We start from the raw sequence: 20012 nt of genomic DNA on the forward strand, positions 1-20012 counted from the left end.
GAATGTGGGGGGTGCAAGAGTCAGGGCAGGGGGCTGGGAGTGTGTGAGGAGGGTGCAGGAGTCAGGGCAGAGGGCTGGGGGTATGTGAGGGGGGTGCAGGAGTCAGAGCATGGGGTGTGGGGGGGGCTGGAGTCAGGGCTGAGCAGGGCCGGTGGCTGGGACCCAGCAGGCCACAGCCTGCCATTAAAAATCGGCTTGCGTGCCAACTTTGGCACGCATGCCATAGGTTGCTGACCCGTGGTCTATAACAACTCAATTCAAGCACTGAAGTGTTCAGTACAAATTACTTATGGGATACATATTATCTTTTTTTATATTGAATGATAGGAGAAAAAGATGGAGGCACACAGCCAACATCCATCCTGAGCAGAGTACTAGAATACTGATAGAGAGCTTCATCCTGCAAATTGAAATCCATGAGAGTTTTACCAATGAATTCAATGGGAGCAGATGCAGGGTCTTCACTGGGAGTCCTGTTCATGGAAGACTTGCAGGACTAGGCCTTAACATTAACTTTACCTCGCCAGCCCCCAAAACTTTGGGTGTAATTGTTTCTGGATATTACTTACCCATTTCAATTTTACAGGCAAGAATACTGTGTTGATTAAATTCAAGAGCTTGCCAACTTTGCGTACGGTTGTAAATATCCCAAAACCCATCAAAGTTCACTCCAGCAAAAAACTGATTCTTCTTTACATTAGGTCTTCCCTGTCTCCAGTTCTTGTAAGACACAAAAGTTTCATCATACCATTTTAGGGAATTATCTGTGGAAAATATAAAAACATTTCTATATTTTGCCTTGAGCAAAAACAGATTTTTTAAGAAATGTGAAATTAATCTACAACTGAAGATGGTGTGCTCCTGACCAGAATTAATAAAACACTCACTTTAGATCAGAAGGCCTGTTATTACCTGTTTTTTGAAGTTGCTAGAGTTTCCTCTAAGCCCTGACCAAAATTCTAAGTGTCAAGAGAAAATGTTCTTTGGAGATTACCCAAATTAGAACTGTGAAAATTCAGATTACAAAAACCAAACCAAATAAACAGGTGCCTTGCAAGTAACCCAGTACTATTTTCTGAAGAAGGGTGGTCTGGTGGATAATAGCTATAACTAGGAATCAGGAACTCCTGAATTTTATCCTGGCTATGATGCATACTTCCGCTGTAGCTTAATGTGACTCATGTCTCTGCCTTGTTTTCACATTTTGTAAAATGGAGATTGCCATGACCCTGTGTGTTCTGCAATTCCTTAGCCATGCAATTTGCTAGAAAATCCATCCCTCTGCAATAAGGTGCTCTGGAATCTAAGATTTCTTCTCTCTTTTTTTAAAAAATTATGTTTCCTGCCCATGAAGATTACTTTTAAAATAAGAACTGAGTGTAATTGATGCAGTGTTGTATTTCTGAGTCTGCAGACAGTCTGAAATAATAGCTCTGAGAAGTGTGAACTACCCCATTCATCACGAGTTCAGTATTTGAAACCTAAAGATGAAAATTTAAGGCTCCAACACTAAAATCAGATCTTTGCACCTGCATGGAACCCCTTAAGTTCCAATTCTGCTAACTACTCTACAGTTTATTGTTTAAATAGAAGAGTCCAATTACAGCACTTGTCCCACAATCCAAAACTACCTCCTGCTCCACCTCTCCAAGGACTACAGATTGCAACAGAATTCAGACACCCTGCCTCAGAATCTACATCTAGAATGAAGCAGAGTACGTGGATTATTGGGGATCATGAAAAAATTACTGATTTACGTCACTGAGATTTATTCATTCATCTTTGTAAAATGCTTTGAAGATGAAAAGCACTATTATTCTAACAGAATAATTGCAGAAAACTTACTAAAAGAAAAGGACAACCTATGCATCTGATGAAGTGAGCTGTAGCTCACAAAAGCTTATGCTCAAATAAATTTGTTAGTCTCTAAGGTGCCACAAGTCCTCCTTTTCTTTTTGCAGATACGGACTAACACGGCTGCTACTCAGAAAACTTACTGCACATAATAGAGAATGCAGAGTTGGTCACAAGATGCAGCTATAGGAGCTTTAGTAGTTTGCTACTCAGTCTGGGCTTGAAATTCCAAGGTAGTGAGCACCCAAACTGTCACTCACTTCAGTGGGAGTTGTGGGTGCTCAGAACCTCTATAAATCAGGCCTATGTATATTGCTAAAAATGTTACCACATATCATTGTGCTCTTTTTAAATCCTGCCTTTTGGTAAAATCAATAACCTGGATTAAGCAGACTGTGTAGGATCTAAATATCACTAGAACAGACAAAAGATGTCCAGTTATTTTCCTCTAAAAACATAAATGAAAATATAAGGTAGTTGTAAGCATTAGTATATATTTATTTTTATGGTGTCTTGGATTGCTCTATCCAAGTATGTAAGAAATGTATCAGTTTAATGATAGGAGGTTAGCAAATTTTATTAAGAAAAAAATCTTACCGCTGTCATCATAAATTATGCCCAGCCATACCCATCTAGCTAAGCCACTGAAAGAACGTAGCTGCTCAACAACAAAGTTATTTTCTTCCTCATCTCTAATATTCAAGACAAATGCATCTAGATCTGTTGAAACAATTTTTAAAATAATAATTAGTTTATTACAAGTTTATCTATCATTTACAAAACAAATTAAGTTTTGATCGCCAATGTTTAATAATTAACACACACACACACACACAGACACACTCACACTCTAAAAGGACAGACAACACATCAGCCAAAAAAAAATTAGGAAAAATTACTGTTTTTCAAAAGGCAATGTCAACACTACCTGTTCTGTGAGTATTTTGTAGATAAGTGGAAGATTTCAGCTTCTAGCACTGTCAGCTATGCTTTTCAGGAGCACTTCATACACTTAAAAACAAGTACCTTTTTTGGATATTTCTATACAGTAAAGAAAAATCCATTGCTGGCCCATGCCAGATGACTCAGGCTTGTGGGGCTCAGGCTGTGAGGCTGTTTCACTGCTGTGTAGACTTTTGGGCTTGGGCTTGGGCTGGGGCCAATCCCTAGGACTTTGTGGGGAGGGAGGGTCCCAGAGCTCAGGCTCCAGCCAATTTTTAATGCATAAAGAGTATCCTACACAGCAATGAAACAGCCCCACAGCTCGAGCTCTGTGAGCCCGAGTCAGCTGGCATGGGCCAGCCACGGGCTTTTCTTTGCTGTGTAGGATACTCTTTATGCATTAAAAATTGGCCCCTCCGATTTTAAAAAATAGACAACAATATTTGCTATCTTTCAAACTCCTCGTAGGCTTCACCTCCCTAGTTTTTCAGTTTCTGTACAAGCAGCTTAAAAGAGACTGCCAATTTAAAATCCAGTAATTAAAAGAAGTACTTACTTATTTTCTTGCATAAATGGTGGGCTTCTTGTGATTTCATTTCTTGCCATCTATCTTTTGTTATCATGAAAATGTAACAACTATTTTGAAATGATATCCATGGTGTATTTTTAAACGTATGTGGACATTTAATATGTTCAACAACTTGTTCTTTCTCAGTCTCATCTGAAAGAAAAAGAAAACTCTCTTAGGTCATGCACAATTTTAATATAAGACAGCATGGACTCCAGCATGGAGTCCAGACTGTATGAAGAGGCCTCCACAGGGTCCAGAGGGGGTGCAGATGGCTAAGTCCTCCTTCCACATGGAGGTGAGGGAGATCCATGTGCAGAGGGTGTCCTCAGTGGGCGGATCTGGAGGGCACAATCTGGGTCAACACAGCAATCCTGAATGTTACTAAATAATTACACAGTGCTTGGGTAACTTGCTCAGGTGTTAGATGGCCCATTTCCAAGGCACTAGGGGGTTTTTTGGTACACAAACAACTAAACAAGCCTGTTCTAGGAAGTAGTCTAAGTTTAGTGTATATAAATGGAACATTTTTATTTTAAAATAATTATAAACCATCTTTGTTACTGAGTTTTACTATGTATATTACTTATGAAAGCTGGTTTTTTTTAAATAATGAGAATGTATTTTCTCAGAATACATACTTGTTGGCAAGTAGCAAATAGCACCTGGATTTTCAGAGGAACATTCAGAAGTTTTCCAGAATCCATCAATATCCAAAAACACACATTCATCACTTGTTTCTTCGTCTTCTTCAGACCAGCGACTAAAATCAATGCGCTTTCCATCTGCCCAGCCATAATGTTTTCCATCCTAGCATCATACCAATAAAAGATGAGAGCTTACACACTTAAAAAAGTGTCTAGGTGCATCAAATGACATGATACTATATTTCTACTGGGTGAAGTCCTGTGTTTAGCAAGAATTGCAGGTGCTCAGCAGCTCTTGGGATTTGGTCTCTTGTTAAAATAATAAATGAAGTCTGTCACATTCAGTTTTGCTGCGGAAAAAAACTACATCGACTATTGTGAATGGCAAATGACAATACTTATATGTTAGAGAGACAAGTTGGGTGAGGTAATATCTTTTATTGGACCAACTTTTGTTGGTGAGAGAGACGAGCTTTCAACCTTAGACAGAGGTTACCTGAATAACTACTCTGTGTAGCTTGAAAGTTTGTCTCTCTCACCAACAGAAGTTGGTCCACTAAAAAAATATTACCGCACCCACCTCGTCTCTCTAATATCCTGGGACCAAACACGGCCACAACAACAGTGCAGTACTTAGATGTCTAACTATTATGCTTGATTTGTAGGCAAAGCCAGGTAGATAAATGGTATCATTTGAACCTGCAATTAACTATGGGCACAATTATTTGTGCATGGAAATTGGAAGCGATTTCTAAGAGTCAGTCTTGTTGTTTCCCCATGTTAGAGCAAATGTAACATATTAATGTTTAATATTAAGTACTTTTTAGAATTTATAATTAGACATATTCCTGCCATGAAATTGACAATAAATAATAATAAAATATAATAATAATTAATCATATTAAAACACAAGAAAAGTAAGAGGATCTATGCTTTAGGAAAGTTATATTTAAAAGTTTTCTTCTGTATTTAAGACCACTCGTATTAGGAACTGATACCAGCTGTGATAATCTTTTTTTCTTCCTCTTTTTGTTTTTTTTTAGCTGAATATATCTTCCTGGTGTGTTCAGTACTACAATTGCAAGCTCTCCTGGTACTGTCTCACTGTCTACAGGCATGAGCTGCTGGGTGTAGCCAGTACCCTTCTATATGTTTCAGAGCTTTAGGGCCATATGTAACAGGATGAGGCATTTGATCCCCACTTAAAGGTCACCTACAAAGGGGGGGGAGAGAGGTTGTCTTCTTTTTGACTTCTTGTGAAGTACAGATAAAACATGAAAAGTTTGTTTTCTTCAAAAATTCCCTGTACATTTTATACATTAAAAAATACCAGGTTTTTCTTTCCTGTTATTCCTGGAAAACTCTTTGGACAGCTGCAGAAGTAGGAGAATTATGATGTCATAGATACCAAGCAAGTGAAACCTGACCGTGAGAACATTTTTTATTTAGGCTATTTAAAACTTTGTTTTTTGCTTATTTTTGGTAATACCTATTTAACTCAAACATCCATAAATGGTTGGAAGAAAAGATGTTTGTTAAAGATTCAACACCCACTCACACACCCATGCCCCAAACTCTTTAATTAACGGATGAGAAAGCTCCCAATCCACACTGGGAATTTCCAAGAAGTCCTCCAACAAACACAAGAGAAACACTATTGACATTTTTAAGATAAAAAAGCATAATTTTTTTTAAAATACCCTTTCACAACTTTTCTCCGTTATTAAGAAGCAAACCCCACCTGAAAAAATCCATTCCAAGTTCTAAGATAAGATGTTACCAATATATTTCAAACAGTTTTTAGCAGTTGCTTTTGGATTTCATTTGCTATCTTTCAGGTTTTCTCTTTTTAAAAACATTTTGGTTGGCCTTCCTTGACCCCACCCCAGAATTTCAAATGACAGTGGCAGTTATAGAACCACTGACAACAGAGTGGCAAAGATGATGCAATGATATAGTTTGCTGCTAATATAAAACATTTTTTTCCATCTTAAAACCTGAGGAACATAGTGTCCTCTCAATCGGTCCATCAATCGGAGTTCCACACTTGAATGTGCACCTCAGAGAACTGAAAATCTAGTATATAACCCTGAGCACCAGGACTGGTTAACCTCCCACTAGACATCTAGCCTCAAGATGGTTCTCTGCAACTGAAAATAGATGCCCCTGGAAACATCTATTTAAAAATAACCCAATAATTTTCAGTTTCATTGTTTCCCCAGTCATTCCTTTACCATTCCACCCTACCCTAAAAAATGGTTCTTACGAGGGATGGGGAAGAGATAAAACTTACATCTTTGCTGAAGAGTCCAATCCACAGTGGGTAATTGTGAATGGCAGCCTGCACAGTAAGAAAAGCCTGTTGGTACTGATCTGTGATGCTAACGAGCTGCATGTTTTTCTGTTTGCACTCCCGCAGTGCATCATACCAGGACAAATTCTCCAGAATTACTGTGTAATGGACATTTTGATAGGTCAGTGTTTCATTAAGGACTTGCTGTGTCTGGTTGTCAGCAGCCCCTGTAAATAATCAAGAAATAGAAGCATTAAGTGGGATAAACACTGCAAAACATTTTAGTTCTCAGTTTCTTTTGTAACAGCAGCAGCAAAACCCATTCAAATTTCTTTTGGGAATAACCATCAAAAATAAAATTAAAAAAAAGATTCATAGACTGTTGTAGACTACCATTTTACTACATCAGAATGGACAGAGAGCGTATCTGTTGAAAAATGTAAAGCTCTTTTTAAATGTAAATGTGTAAGTCCCTGTATAAAAGCTTGGTAGAAAGGCAGTAACAGAACTACTCGGCTTTGTGGCTTTCCATATTCACTCAATTTAACTCAGAAGAGTTCAAGTTATTAGGGAAAAAACACCTATACTCTCTGGGTGAAATTAATGTGAAACTGTGGTATTCTTCTACAGAACTGCGCACAGATGTTGTGACAATCAACAGGGGCCATGCATCTCTGAACAGTCTGACGGAGAGAGGGATGAGTCAAGTAAAGAGCCATTGGATTCATTCTTATGTAAATACTGGTACAGGCAGCTCTTCCAGCCAGTACATTGCACGAGCAGGCAGAGAGGTAATAGAGTTTGCCTCCATAGCATGTGCTCAGAGTCTTGCACAAAGCCACCTGGTTTATGTATTGTGCTGGAAGTGGTGAAATTTACCGTTTGGGTTCTAATTATCCAATATTATCACAATGAGCTGCATTAATTGCATCCAACTAAGTGATGCATGCAAATAATAAAAAATGCAAACTTCACATGGATGGGGAATTAGAGCATGTGGATCTAATAATTCCAAGAAGTTTATGGGCTGATACCAGAGCTAAATTTGGCCCTACAATTTTGTAAAATGTGCATTGGCATCTAACATAGAGGTGTCTCAGGAATACAAAGCCTTGTCAAGGGAAAAAATTAGTCTGTATAAATAAGAGCAAACAAGTGACTGATGAATAGGCTGACAGACCAATTCCCAAAAGGCAGAGCCATAAGATTAATTTTATGTTTATGCACAATTTGCAGCTGTCAGTGGATTAGAGAGGTGACATGAAAGAAACAGAATGTTTGAACTAGTTCATGACTACTGCCAAGTGCTTCTATGTAAAAGAGCTTCAAAAGAGAACTGTGAGACCAACAGAGACCTCACACACTTAAAGGTTAATGATAAAGAGTTAGGGGGAAAATGTACATTTCCCAAAGATGAAAAAAGAATATTGCTGATGTTTACAAGCGTAATTATCACAACATTTTGAGATAATCATTAAGTGCCTGAGATGCCAAGGCATCTGAGCTGCTGACTCCCTTGCTTCTGTGACACAAGTGACATGAAAACCATAGGGCCAGACTGTACTTGGCCAAGGATGCCACGGCAGAGTGGAAAACATCTCCCCTGCTGCAGCATCCTCAGCTGTGGCCAGGCACAATTGCAGTTTCTGCAAGAGCAGACTGAGCGCTCCTTCCCTGCATGCCAGGGGGTTTAGAGGCTAGCAATCCAAGAATAATGGGGACCATATTGCAGCAATGAATGAACTTTCACTGAATGTCATGTTTCCTTTTCTGGAGGGAAATATATTTATCAATAGCAGCTGCACTCTTTTATTGGAGTCTTACAAGCATTTTTAATGTTCAGCGCCTTTGCAGTTCATCTTAATTTTCTTTTTTTAATAATTAATTTTAAAAAATCCCCTTCACATTTTTCATACTGAATCACTATCCTTCCCTCCTTTGAATTAATAAATAATTATTTAAAAGGATAATTTATACATAGCAGAACATACCCCAAAAATGGGTGTACCGCATATTAAGCCCTTGGCAGTTACGCAGTAACTAAGGCTTTGTTCAGATTGGGTAATTGCCCTGATTTGAGTAGTCAGTGGGCAGTCACCAATATAGCTGCACTGGAGCAGTGATTCCTCCCCAGTCCCGAGTATAAACAGGAAAGCCACACATTGTATCAGTGGAGCTGACCTCTGCTTGAAGCCAGGGTAAGTTGCACCAGTACAAATTGTGGCTCTCATTGTCTACACCTGGCGTTTGCTCTAAGGTAGCTAAACAAATGGCTGAAATCAAGGCTAATTCCAAGTATAGATGAGGCCTCATATCATCCCTTCAGTGTTAAAACTCACAGGAGATGGTTAAGTGGGATTAAAACTCTGCATGGTTCTCCTCACAGAGTTTCGCCCACGTTGTTCTGGGGGAGAGGAGTCAGTTGCTCCATTCCTCACTGAATGAAACGAAGTTCATCACCAAGCCCTGTAGATCCCCGAAGTATACAAAGAAGGTCAGGGCCTTTCACTTGGAGGCGTTGTACTCCATGCCAACTACTGGACCCTGGGGCCCCCCCTTCACTCTCTGGAAGCATGACTCTACAGGAACTTCACTATCAAGGCCTCCACTGCCCAGGGCTTTCCCCAAACACCTCTTAAAGCGGGTTTCATGCTGTGGATGGTGTCGTGGAAAATGTAGGTATGGGAAATTTTTCAGGGCTGGTAAGAGGGATGAGATTTGTCCTCATGGCCCCACCACTGGATACCGCTATCCAGTATGGACCTGCTCAGTCCCCAGAAGGATCCTGCCACCATGGAACACCCTTCTTGAGGTGCTGTATAGAGGGAGATTGTGCCTCAGGAGGGGTGATATCCATGCATGAAGGGGCTTCTTGGCAGGTGGATATTAGACGCACAGTCAGCCTTACCTGCTGGCTTCTGGCAGATACCCAAAAAATGCTTCTCAGCACAAGGCAAGAAATTCCATGTTCCAACATATGAAGATTTGGGGTTGTTGAGCATTACGCCACACTGGTTGTTTATCTCCCCATCAAACATCTGAAAACCAGAAAACTCATCAAGTTCATGTATGATACACGCATTCTTGTGTGAAGAGCGCGAATGAAGGTCAAGTTAGGAGAATATATTTCTCTTAGTATGTGCAGAGCAGTAGAACAACACACAGCTAGTTTATTTTGCAATGTTACCTAGTTGCTGGATTGTTTGTTTGTGAAAAAAATTACCTGGACCCACTATACTCTTTAAAAATTCTTGTTAATCAATGGCATTCCATTAGGTTTCTTATGCTGCTCCATGAACAGCGCAGCCAGGAAAACTGTCAAGGTTCCTCCCCCACTCTGAACGCTAAGGTACAGATGTGGGGACCTGCATGAAAACCTCCTAAGCTTATCTTTACCAGCTTAGGTCAAAACTTCCCCAAGGTACAAAATATTCCACCCTTTGTCCTTGGATTGGCCGCTACCACCACCAAACAAATACTGGTTACTGGGGAAGAGCTGTTTGGAAACGTCTTTCCCCCCAATACTTCCCAAAACCTTGCACCCCACTTCCTGGACAAGGTTTGGTAAAAAGCCTCACCAATTTGCCTAGGTGACTACAGGCCCAGACCCTTGGATCTTAAGAACAATGAACAATCCTCCCAACACTTGCACCCTCCCCTTTCCTGGGAAATGTTGGATAAAAAACCTCACCAATTTGCATAGGTGACCACAGACCCAAACCCTTGGATCTGAGAACAATGAAAAAGCATTCAGTTTTCTTACAAGAAGACTTTTAATAGAAATAGGAGTAAATAGAAGTAAAGAAATCCCCTCTGTAAAATCAGGATGGTAGATACCTTACAGGGTAATTAGATTCAAAACATAGAGAATCCCTCTAGGCAAACCCTTAAGTTACAAAAAAGATACACAGACAGAAATAGTTATTCTATTCAGCACAATTCTTTTCTCAGCCATTTAAAGAAATCATAATCTAACACATACCTAGCTAGATTACTTACTAAAAGTTCTAAGACTCCATTCCTGGTCTATCCCGGACAAAAGCAGCATATAGACAGACAGAGACCCTTTGTTTCCCTCCCTCCTCCCAGCTTTTGAAAGTATCTTGTCTCCTCATTGGTCATTTTAGTCAGGTGTCAGCAAGGTTACCTTTAGCTTCTTAACCCTTTACAGGTGAGAGGAGTTTTCCTCTGGCCAGGAGGGATTTTAAAGGGGTTTACCCTTCCCTTTATATTTATGACAAAAACAATGATGTATAATGGTTTATGGATGTATTCTGCACATAACTGAACCAAAAACTATATAGTAACATCCCTCTGCTGCCTACATTTTTATGGAACGTGGCACTTCAGCTACATATTGGATATGCAGAGACTAAAGAGATTTCAATTTTTACATCCCTTTCCATCTTAATGATTAATTAGTGTTCAAAACATCTCATCCAAATAAAGATACGAAGAGCTCAGTCACTACTGGTCACGATGTCTGCCAATTAAGAATACAATTTCTTGGTTTGGGTCCTTTACATTTTTTTTTCTCTTTTGTTATTTTGATACAGTTACCAAAACACCAACATTCTATACTTTTTATAGGACAAAAGATCACCCGGATTTGTATATTCAAATAAATAACTTACATCAAGTGGAATCTTTCTTAGCGTTCCTCTCAGCAATGGGTGAAAGTTACCGTACAGCAGTCTACTGCCATCTACCCATTTGTTTTCCCTTGTGCTGAAAAAAAACTTCAAACCAATCCAAATGTTTTCTTCCAAACCAGGAAGCAAGGATGTTAAAAAATCTGTTGGGCAGAAAAATAAATATTTACATACTATGATTTAGAAAACCACAGTAAACATTTGAAAAGCAGCTTGCATAAAATAAGATAGTACAACCCCCATCTACATTACTTCATTTCCCACCGTAGTCCTTGAAAGTGCAATAAAGCCATTTTAATAGAGTATTAAGTGTTTTGCAATTTTATCATTCCATCCTTTCCATATCCAACAAGGACATTATTTAAAAAAATCATTTGAAAGGATTAGCATTCTAACAGGCTAAGGTCTAACTGAGGGCCAGGAGATGAGTTTAACTTGTTTCTGTCTCTCTCCTCCTCTCCCTCCCTGACATCAACCCTATCTCCTTGCGTCTCTACCCAAATTTCAGACGGTGCCTCCCTACTGTTCTGTAAGACCTTCTATTGACTCCCCACAGAAGCATCAAAAGTGGGCTCCATGCCCTCTTTGAGGGCATGGACAGTCTCACTTGCTTCCCACACACCTCGCTCTCTGACTGGGCATGCCTCTAAAACAGAACCACTTACTGAATATGTGTCTGACTTACTCAACCAAGAAACAGAGAAAGTCAGGATAGAGGGAGAGGATCAGTTCCAACTGAGAAAGGCTCTACTCAGGAATCCCAAACCAGCCACTCTTTGTTCTCTATGGCAACGCCCACTATTGGGTGAGGTTACCGGTCCTTAATGTGTGGCAGGGCTTGCCAGGGCTGAGCCCCAGCACCTCTAGGTTTGGCAGTTCAGAGCCCCGACACCTCTGGGCTTGCCACGTCAGTTATGAATGTAAAATAATTGCTTGAGCCCCAGCACCTCTTTCATTACAAATTAAGCACTGAATGTTAGTTAAGACATTTAGAACTATCTACCTGCTATATGTTAGGAAAGAGATTGAGACTAGCTTGGAGTTAGCTACCTGCTATATGTTAGCTAGCTCCAGGTTAGTCCCAAACTCTTTTCCTAAACTAGACAAACCTATTAAAGGTTAAAACCTCTCAGGATTTGTCACTATCTGATAGCCAGCTACAGAAAGGGCCACAGTACATGAGGGAGGGAGGGAAGGCTGGCAGGAAGAGGTGGTTACCTAAATTGTGGCAGAGCTGTCTTTCTCCACCACAGCTTTGCCATTGCACTAACTTGCCTGGCAGAAATCTGTTATCAGGACTAATTTATTATGCTAAATATCAATCAATTGAAATGAACTTCCATTTACACAATCATGTTAAGAAATGTTTGAAGCAGAATAGGCTTTTCTAGGGCTAAAAGAGTTCTGAATTGCTCCAGTCTCAGTCACTTGAGTTCCAGTGTGGGTCCATCCCAATACCCAATGCTGAGACAGAGCAGAAAACTGCTCTTCCACTGCGCACTGTTAACTACTGAAGTGATCTGCTTGGTCTACTTTCTGTATTCCACTGCACTGAATTGAGTTGGCTGGAGGTCACTTACCTATAAAAATAATGCTACATATAATACGGAGATCTGTTGTGAGCTACTTCTTCAGACATATCTGTAGGCAACTACCCGCCCACTACACAAATACAAATGTATTAACAGATGTCTCTCTCAACAGATAGGTAGTCAGACACATCTGTAGAGAGCCATTTGCAGCAAATGTCTTCTCTTCACTGCATTCATCTCAATGAGGTTTTAACATATGAAGTAAAGTTTGGGAACTGCTTCAGACACAGCCCCTCCACTCGTCATAAATCTCTGGTAGTCTTTACAATTTCCAATTCCTTTCATATGCAAGGGTAGGAAAAGAAACTGGTCTTTGAACTGGTTCTTTTCCTTTTTCCATGGTTTGCCCATTGTGTGTGCATTTCCCATTCTGTGGCAGACAGAATTCCTCTGACACAGGGCAAATAATTAAAGGCATTAGTTATAGGTATTTATTTTATTGTGAATTTTTAGAATTATTTCAGTAAGACTCAAAGTAACTGAATGATTTTACAATCAGATTAACACTGCCACATAATTCCTAGTCTGCTGCACGATTCTGTGCAGTTCTGCTGCATAGACTGGGGAAGGTGCTTGACATATTATTTTGGTCTAAAGTGCTACATAGTATAAAGAGCCTTGAATTTATCATCATACCTTGTTCAGCTTGGCTTGAGATTGATGGAAGAGTGCCTCCAAAAGTTTCACATACTTCATTGGCATCTTTAAATTTTAAAAATCTGTGTTCTAGCTTTAGAAAACACTGCAAAATAAAAATGGTAAAAGCTTATGCAATGTAGCAGGAGTTCAGTTTCTCTTTAAGATTTATTGTATCTTAGTTGTAATTCATAAACCAATGACCCTAAAACCCTCACACCTCACTTATCTTGCTTTCTGTGAGAAAATATTAGAAATGCAATTATAGATAAATGCATTCAGGCTCTGATTCAGCAAGGTGCCTATAACAGGGTGACTGTCCCTTTAAGGATAGTAGGGTCAGTCAACCCTGTTTTCCTTTAAGATTCCTAGGACTTTTGGAGCAGATGAAGGCCTACAGAAGGGCAGAGGCAGGTGTTGGGAGAGAGGAAGATGGTCCCAGAGACGTAGTTAATGCTTGGGGGAAACCAAGGCTACTGTTTCTTTAAAGGCCCAGAAGCCTTGTAGTGCAGGGTGGGACAAGGCTCCCCTCTCTCCCAGCTAAGTGGGAGGAGCCTGGAGAAGGAGAACAGCATATAGCTGCCTCCCCTTTCACAAGAGGGCAAGGATTGCCATCTGCTAATCTCTCTCAGCCCAGGGAGAAAAAGAGCTGAACTACAAAGTGGGGGAGGCAGCTGGGAAAGAACCTGGTTTTAAGGCATCAGCTATCCTGAATTAATGCAGATCCCAAGAACAAGGGCTTTTGTACCCATGAGCCCAGGAGAAGGAACCTGATAGAGATGCAAACATTGAGAAGGAGAGCTGTGGGACACCTGAAAGAAGAAGAGGGGTTGGGGCTGAGGGCTACCGAGTCCTCTGCAAAGGAGGGATCTGGTTTAAACACTCTGGACTGAAAGTGAGGCTTAGTCTATGCTACAAAGTTAGGTTGACATAATGCAGCTAATGATGATTGTCCTATATTCCCCTTTTACCTTGTTCTGAAACAGAATCCATTCTTTAGGGCATCCACCTTTAGGGGGGTGATATTCTGGCTCATGTTTCTCCAGTAAGGATGCATTAGATTTTTCACATATGAAGGGCAGTTTCAGATTGCAGTTTATTGAATAGTCTGTAGGAAATATAAATAAAGTCATTATCTGCATTATGGTAATGACTATGATGTGCTAGGTACTACCTACACTTGTGGGAAGAGACAGTCCTATGTAACTATAACATACAGCTGCAAATTATGCAAAGTAAAGTATTTTAAAATGACAGTAGAACAAAGCATAAAAAATTAAATGATTGTATGAGAAAATATCGTATTGATAATAAAGGACCAGATTTGATAACCTTACTCACTTTAAGTAGCACCTTACTCTACAAGTGGTATCACTGACTTCAGTGGAGAAGTGTGGAATAAAGTCATATTCACTGTAAGTGTGGGTATCAGAATCTGTCCCACAGGGCTTGATGTAATGCTTGACTTCAATGGGCATTGGGTCAAGCCCATAATACCATAACTTCAAAAATAAGTGGACAAGGTCCCTGTTGAGGAGAATTTACCATCTAACAGAGACCAAAACAGGCTAACATTGGTAAGGAGACCAGCATATAAAGGATTTGTGGAAGAAATGAGCATTAGGGTGGATAGAAAGATGGAGAGGGACGACTATTGGTTGACAAGGGTTCATAAGCTGTTCCAGGTATAGGGTGAAGCTGAGAATAAAAAAATTAAAATTTCAAATACAGTTTAATCAGCACATCAGTTATTTTATTCACCTGTTTCTGTCCAACCATTAGTCAGATTCACATCAGAAGTGCATGGCATGGCAATTTTGTAACCCCCATTTGTCTCAGGCCTGCCTCATGTCCTCAAGACATGCTGCCCCCAGACTCAGCCACTTGGAAGAAATGAAATGCCCCAAAACAATCTAGATCATGATGAAAAAGTAATTTGCTTCTGGATCTTGTATTCAATATTGCATTCTGGACAGAGCTAATATTTTTTATAATAAAGGAACAACCTTACCTTTATACCAGCTCCTCGAAGAAATATACCAACAATCCCTCCAGAATCGATCATAGAAACGTGGAAAAAACTGTAAACTAGATACAAACATTTCAGAGTCAATCCCTGACAAAAAGATGCTCTTTTAGGGGAAAATCCTGGGCATGGCAGCAGAACTAGCATGCCTCTGCTGCTTGGAAGAGAGAAAATGGCAAGGGCTTACACTTATAAAGGGGTTGCCTGTGCCCTAATGTGCAGGAGGTTTAGGGAGAGGGCTAGTGTAGGGGAAAGTGGGCGGTAGGGTCAGCAGATCTGTAGTGATTAGTGTAGTCATGGATCTACTGACCAAATCAACCCTGCAGAGAAGGTAAACAACAGGAGCTTTGCCTGCCTACTCAGGCTGTACACTAAGGAACTGTCTGTTTCTTTAGATAAGCTGTTGCCAACAGGAGAGTGGGTTTGTTGGGGGGGGGGGTGGGGAGAAAACCTGGATTTGTGCTGGAAATGGCCCACCTTGATTATCATACACATTGTAAGGAGAGTGATCACTTTAGATAAGCTATTACCAGCAGGAGAGTGGGGTGGGGGGAGAGAAAACCTTTTGTAGTGATAAACACCCATTTTTTCATGGTTTGTGTGTATAAAAACATCTTCTGTATTTTCCACAGTATGCATCCGATGAAGTGAGCAGTAGCTCATGAAAGCTTATGCTCAAATAAATTGGTTAGTCTCTAAGGTGCCACAAGTCCTCCTTTTCTTTTTGCGAATACAGACTAACACAGCTGTTACTCTGAAACCTGTCTAACTGTCTGTCCCTACTGCAACCCCTCCTACATTATCATGCACCGCAAGGATAACAAACTATAGATTCTACATTCTTCTGTTCTAAAAGTATTCTTTTTTAAATGTAGCATTTTGCTACTTACACATCCTAAGATTTTCTTGGACAGGAAGGCCCTGTTCTTTAGCTGCAGCTGATGAGCACACAATGCAACTCAGGAGAATTGTAAAAAGGTTGCTGTAAGACATCTCTGCATTTCCCTGATCCTGGATCAACCCTGTGCCAGGCTATGCCATAAACTAGAAGCAGCCTGAAGGCTGCTCTAAATTACACTGCCTGCCAATGGCACCAAGGACCAGTGATCCCAAAGGCATAAAGAAGCCCGGGGAACTCTCAAGCCAGCCACAGGGAGGAGTGGTGGTGTAGGAGCCTTATCCTGGTTTTACAACATCAAAGGATCCCCTAACCTAGGGTTATCTTCCTGTGGCTGGCCATGGCAGAAAGCAGAGACGAGGACAAAGGATGACTTATCCAATTTCATATGCTCTATATGTAAATATTTTGTTCCTGGTTTTTAACTTACAAGATGAATGTTTTTGGTTTTGTTGTTTTCTTAAATGGAAGAGTAAAATAATGTAAAAACCTCCAATCCTGTTTCAGCACTCAAGTCATTAATGGGCTACATGGGCAGGCTTAAAAATCACAAATAAAAACATCTGAAATAGGAACCGGAAAGTGTTAACTGTTAGAACCAGGGTTCAAGCATTCAGGGCTTCTAATGATACCACTAACATATTAAGTCCATGGCCATTCAAAGACTTATGCCTGTGCAGAAGTCTTTGGGGACAATGTCTGCAAAGCACTTTGAAGATGTGAAGCCTCTATAGGTTGTCCAAGTTTTGGACCCATACAATAGTGTTGGGAGAATAACGGCTTGATAAACAAGGAGCTTGGTGTCTGTTTGAATGTCGTGATCTTCAAAAACCGTGTGCCCTAAACAAGGAAAAGCTACACTGGCTCAGCTCCGGCGATGTTGAATTTCTGCATCAATATCTGCCTTGGATGAAATATGACTTCCAAGGTAGAAAGAAAAGGAGGACTTGTGGCACCTTAGAGACTAACCAATTTATCTGAGCATAAGCTTTCATGAGCTACAGCTCACTTCATCAGATGCATTCAGTGGAAAATACCAAGGTAGAGGAAATGATCGACATTCTCCAGTGCCACTCCATTGATTTTGACAGATGGGGCATGTAATACCTCATTTGGAGAGGGCTGATAGAGCACTTTAGTCTTCTTGATATTAAGAGTGAGACCAAGACATGCATAAGCACTGACAAACACATTCAAGAAAGTTTGAAGATCTTTCTCAGAGTGGGCAAAGATTGCGTTGTCATCAGCATACTGAAGTTCCACAATAGATGTTGCATAGATCTTTACTCTTGGCTTTCAGCTTGCTTAGCCTGAACAGCTTTCCATCCATTCTGTAAGTGATTTCAATGCCAGCTGTAAACTTCCCAGCAACTAGGTAAAGAATGACGGTGATAAAAACCACAAACATGGTTGGAGAGATGATACAGCCTTGTTTTACTCCTGTTTGTACTTTGAAAGGTTCACTCTTGGGACCAGTGCTGCTCAGAACAGTTGCTTTCATGTTATCATGAAGCAATTTTAGGACACTGATGTATTTATCAGGACATCCAACCTTAGAGAGTACAGTCCAGAGGGCATGGCGATTCACTGAATCAAAGGCTTTAGTTAAATCAATAAAAGCCACGTACAGTGGTTGGTTTTGCTCCCGACACTTTTCTTGCAGCTGCCGTGCTGTGAAGATCATATCCACAGTTCCACGGCATGGTCGGAAACCACTCTGTGACTCCTGTAAAATTTCTTCTGACACGGGCAGAAGGCAAGTTGCAAGGATCTGCGCCAGAACTTTGCATGCAATGGCTAGGAGGGAGATACCACGATAATTTCCACAATCGCTTTATCCCCTTTCTTGAAGTGGGTGACAATCAGGGCATCCCTCATTTCACTGGGTATCTCCTCCTTTATCCAGATCTTAAGGATAAGCAGGTAAAGCTGCTGAATTAGCTCTGGTCCACCGCCTTTAAAGATTTCAGTGGGGATCCCATCTAGACCTGCTGCCTTGTTGTTCTTTATCTGCTTGGTGGCATTGTATACCTCATACAAATTAGGAGGGTCTCCGAGCTCATCTTTAAATGGTCATTGAGGGATTTGCTCAAGGACTTCATCTGCAACTACAGAATAACGGATAAGGAGATCTTCACAATGTTCTTTCCAGCGAGAATTGATGGCTTCATTGTCCTTCAGAAGTGTGGTTCCATCCTTAGAGAGAAGAGGATTCATACCAATGGCAAATTGGCCCATAAACAGCCTTGGTGGCACTAAAGAAATCACATTATTGTGGATATCCGCGAGATGTTGGAGTTCTTGCGTTTTCTCAGTCCACCATTTGTTCTTGAGTTCTCTGGTTTTACGTTGGACTTCCACCTTCGCCTTGGCATGGGCTTCTCTCTTTATATTACAATTTATGTCATTCTGCCAAGCATGAAAAGCCATTCTCTTCTCATTAATGAGTTGCTCAATTTCAGCATCATTCTCATCAAACCAGTCCTGATGTTTTCTGGTTTGGTAGCCTATGGTTTCCTTGAAGGCATTGATGATTACTGCTTTCAAATGGCTCCAGTGTTCCTAAATTTCTTCTGGAAACGCTGATGGGAGCTTTTCTTCTAAGACTGCTTGGAAGTGGTCATGCTAATAGGGTCCTTCAAATCTTGAATCTTCAACTTGTGCCTGACCTGTTTCTTTTGCAGCCTCCAAATTGTGGATAGAATAAGGTGATGATCAGTCCAACAGTCATCAGCACTTGTCATTGCTCTTGTGAGAAGTACGTCACTATGATCTCGGGCACGAACTATAACGTAGTCACGGACATGCCAATGCTTTCACTGTGGATGTCTCCAAGATGTTTTGAACTTTTCCTTTTGTCGGAAGAGTGTGTTCGTAATAATAAGTTCATGTTTAGCACACTTGGTCAGAAGCAGAATTCCATTTGAATTGCTTTTGCCAACTCCTTCTTTCCTGATTGTTCCCTTCCACAGGTCTGCGTCTCGTCCCACACATGCATTGAAATCCCCCAGAAGTATGATCTTGTCTTCTGTAGGGGTCTCTGATAAAATGGTTTCCAACTGAGAATAAAAACCTTCCTTTACATTCTCATCAGCATCTAGTGTTGGTGCATAGGCACTCAAAATAGTTGCCTGTTGATTTTTTGCAAGCCTCAATCGGAGTGTCATAAACCGCTCATTGATGCCAACAGGTACCTCAGAGAGGCACCTTACGAGCTTATTCTTTATAGCAAAGCCCACTCCAGGCAATCAGGGTTCATCTATAGATTTCCCCTTCCAGAAATAGGTGTATCCTCCTTTCTCCTCCCTCACCTGTCCTTCATCAGCTCTTCTAGTTTTGGACAAAGCAGCAATATCGATGTCAAACCGACTCAATTAATGAGCAATAATGGTTGTACTTTGCTCTGGTCGGTTGCTGTTTGAGTTGTCCATCAGGGTATGTACGTTCCAAATTCCCAAGTTGAAGAGTTTCTTACATTTTTGACCGCTGGGGTGGTGATCCTGATGGATGCAGCTATCCAGCAAGGAAAAACAGAGGCAAGACTATTTTTAGGGTACCTTTTCTAACCCCCTACCCAAGTGGGGTGAGCAGAGTGGATCCTAAAAAGGATTGCTCAGTCGTGAATGCAGCTGCCAAGATATTTGACCCGCCTCAATCCTCAAGCAAGCAAGAAAACTGTATCACACACCCACCGCCTGTGTGTCAGTCTGTAACTAGGAATTTCCTGATTTCACTGTCCTGTTCCCGTCACCACTTGCCGATCGCCACCAGACTTTTGACTTGTGCAAATGTTATTTTTTCCCAAAAACTGGAAGATGCCTGTGCGGGACTTCTTTTAAAGTGGGGACACTGGTGCACAACAGTCACCACACTATCCTTGACAGAAAGAGAACTTGAAACCAAT

The 20012-nt window shown here is 40.7% G+C and overlaps 1 protein-coding gene across 1 annotated transcript in view; it reads right to left on the reverse strand.

Annotated features, from left to right (window-relative positions):
- LY75 (lymphocyte antigen 75) overlaps positions 1-20012 on the reverse strand; it is an 84541-nt gene that overhangs the window by 21964 nt on the left and 42565 nt on the right. The window contains 10 exon segments of the mRNA XM_048870232.2: positions 570-764; positions 2452-2574; positions 3353-3517; positions 4006-4174; positions 6305-6531; positions 9213-9342; positions 10939-11099; positions 13185-13290; positions 14156-14292; positions 15196-15272. Coding sequence (XP_048726189.1) covers positions 570-764; positions 2452-2574; positions 3353-3517; positions 4006-4174; positions 6305-6531; positions 9213-9342; positions 10939-11099; positions 13185-13290; positions 14156-14292; positions 15196-15272 — 1490 coding nt within the window.

The sequence above is a fragment of the Caretta caretta genome, chromosome 11, assembly GCF_965140235.1.
Source record: "Caretta caretta isolate rCarCar2 chromosome 11, rCarCar1.hap1, whole genome shotgun sequence".
Classification (NCBI taxonomy): domain Eukaryota; kingdom Metazoa; phylum Chordata; order Testudines; family Cheloniidae; genus Caretta; species Caretta caretta.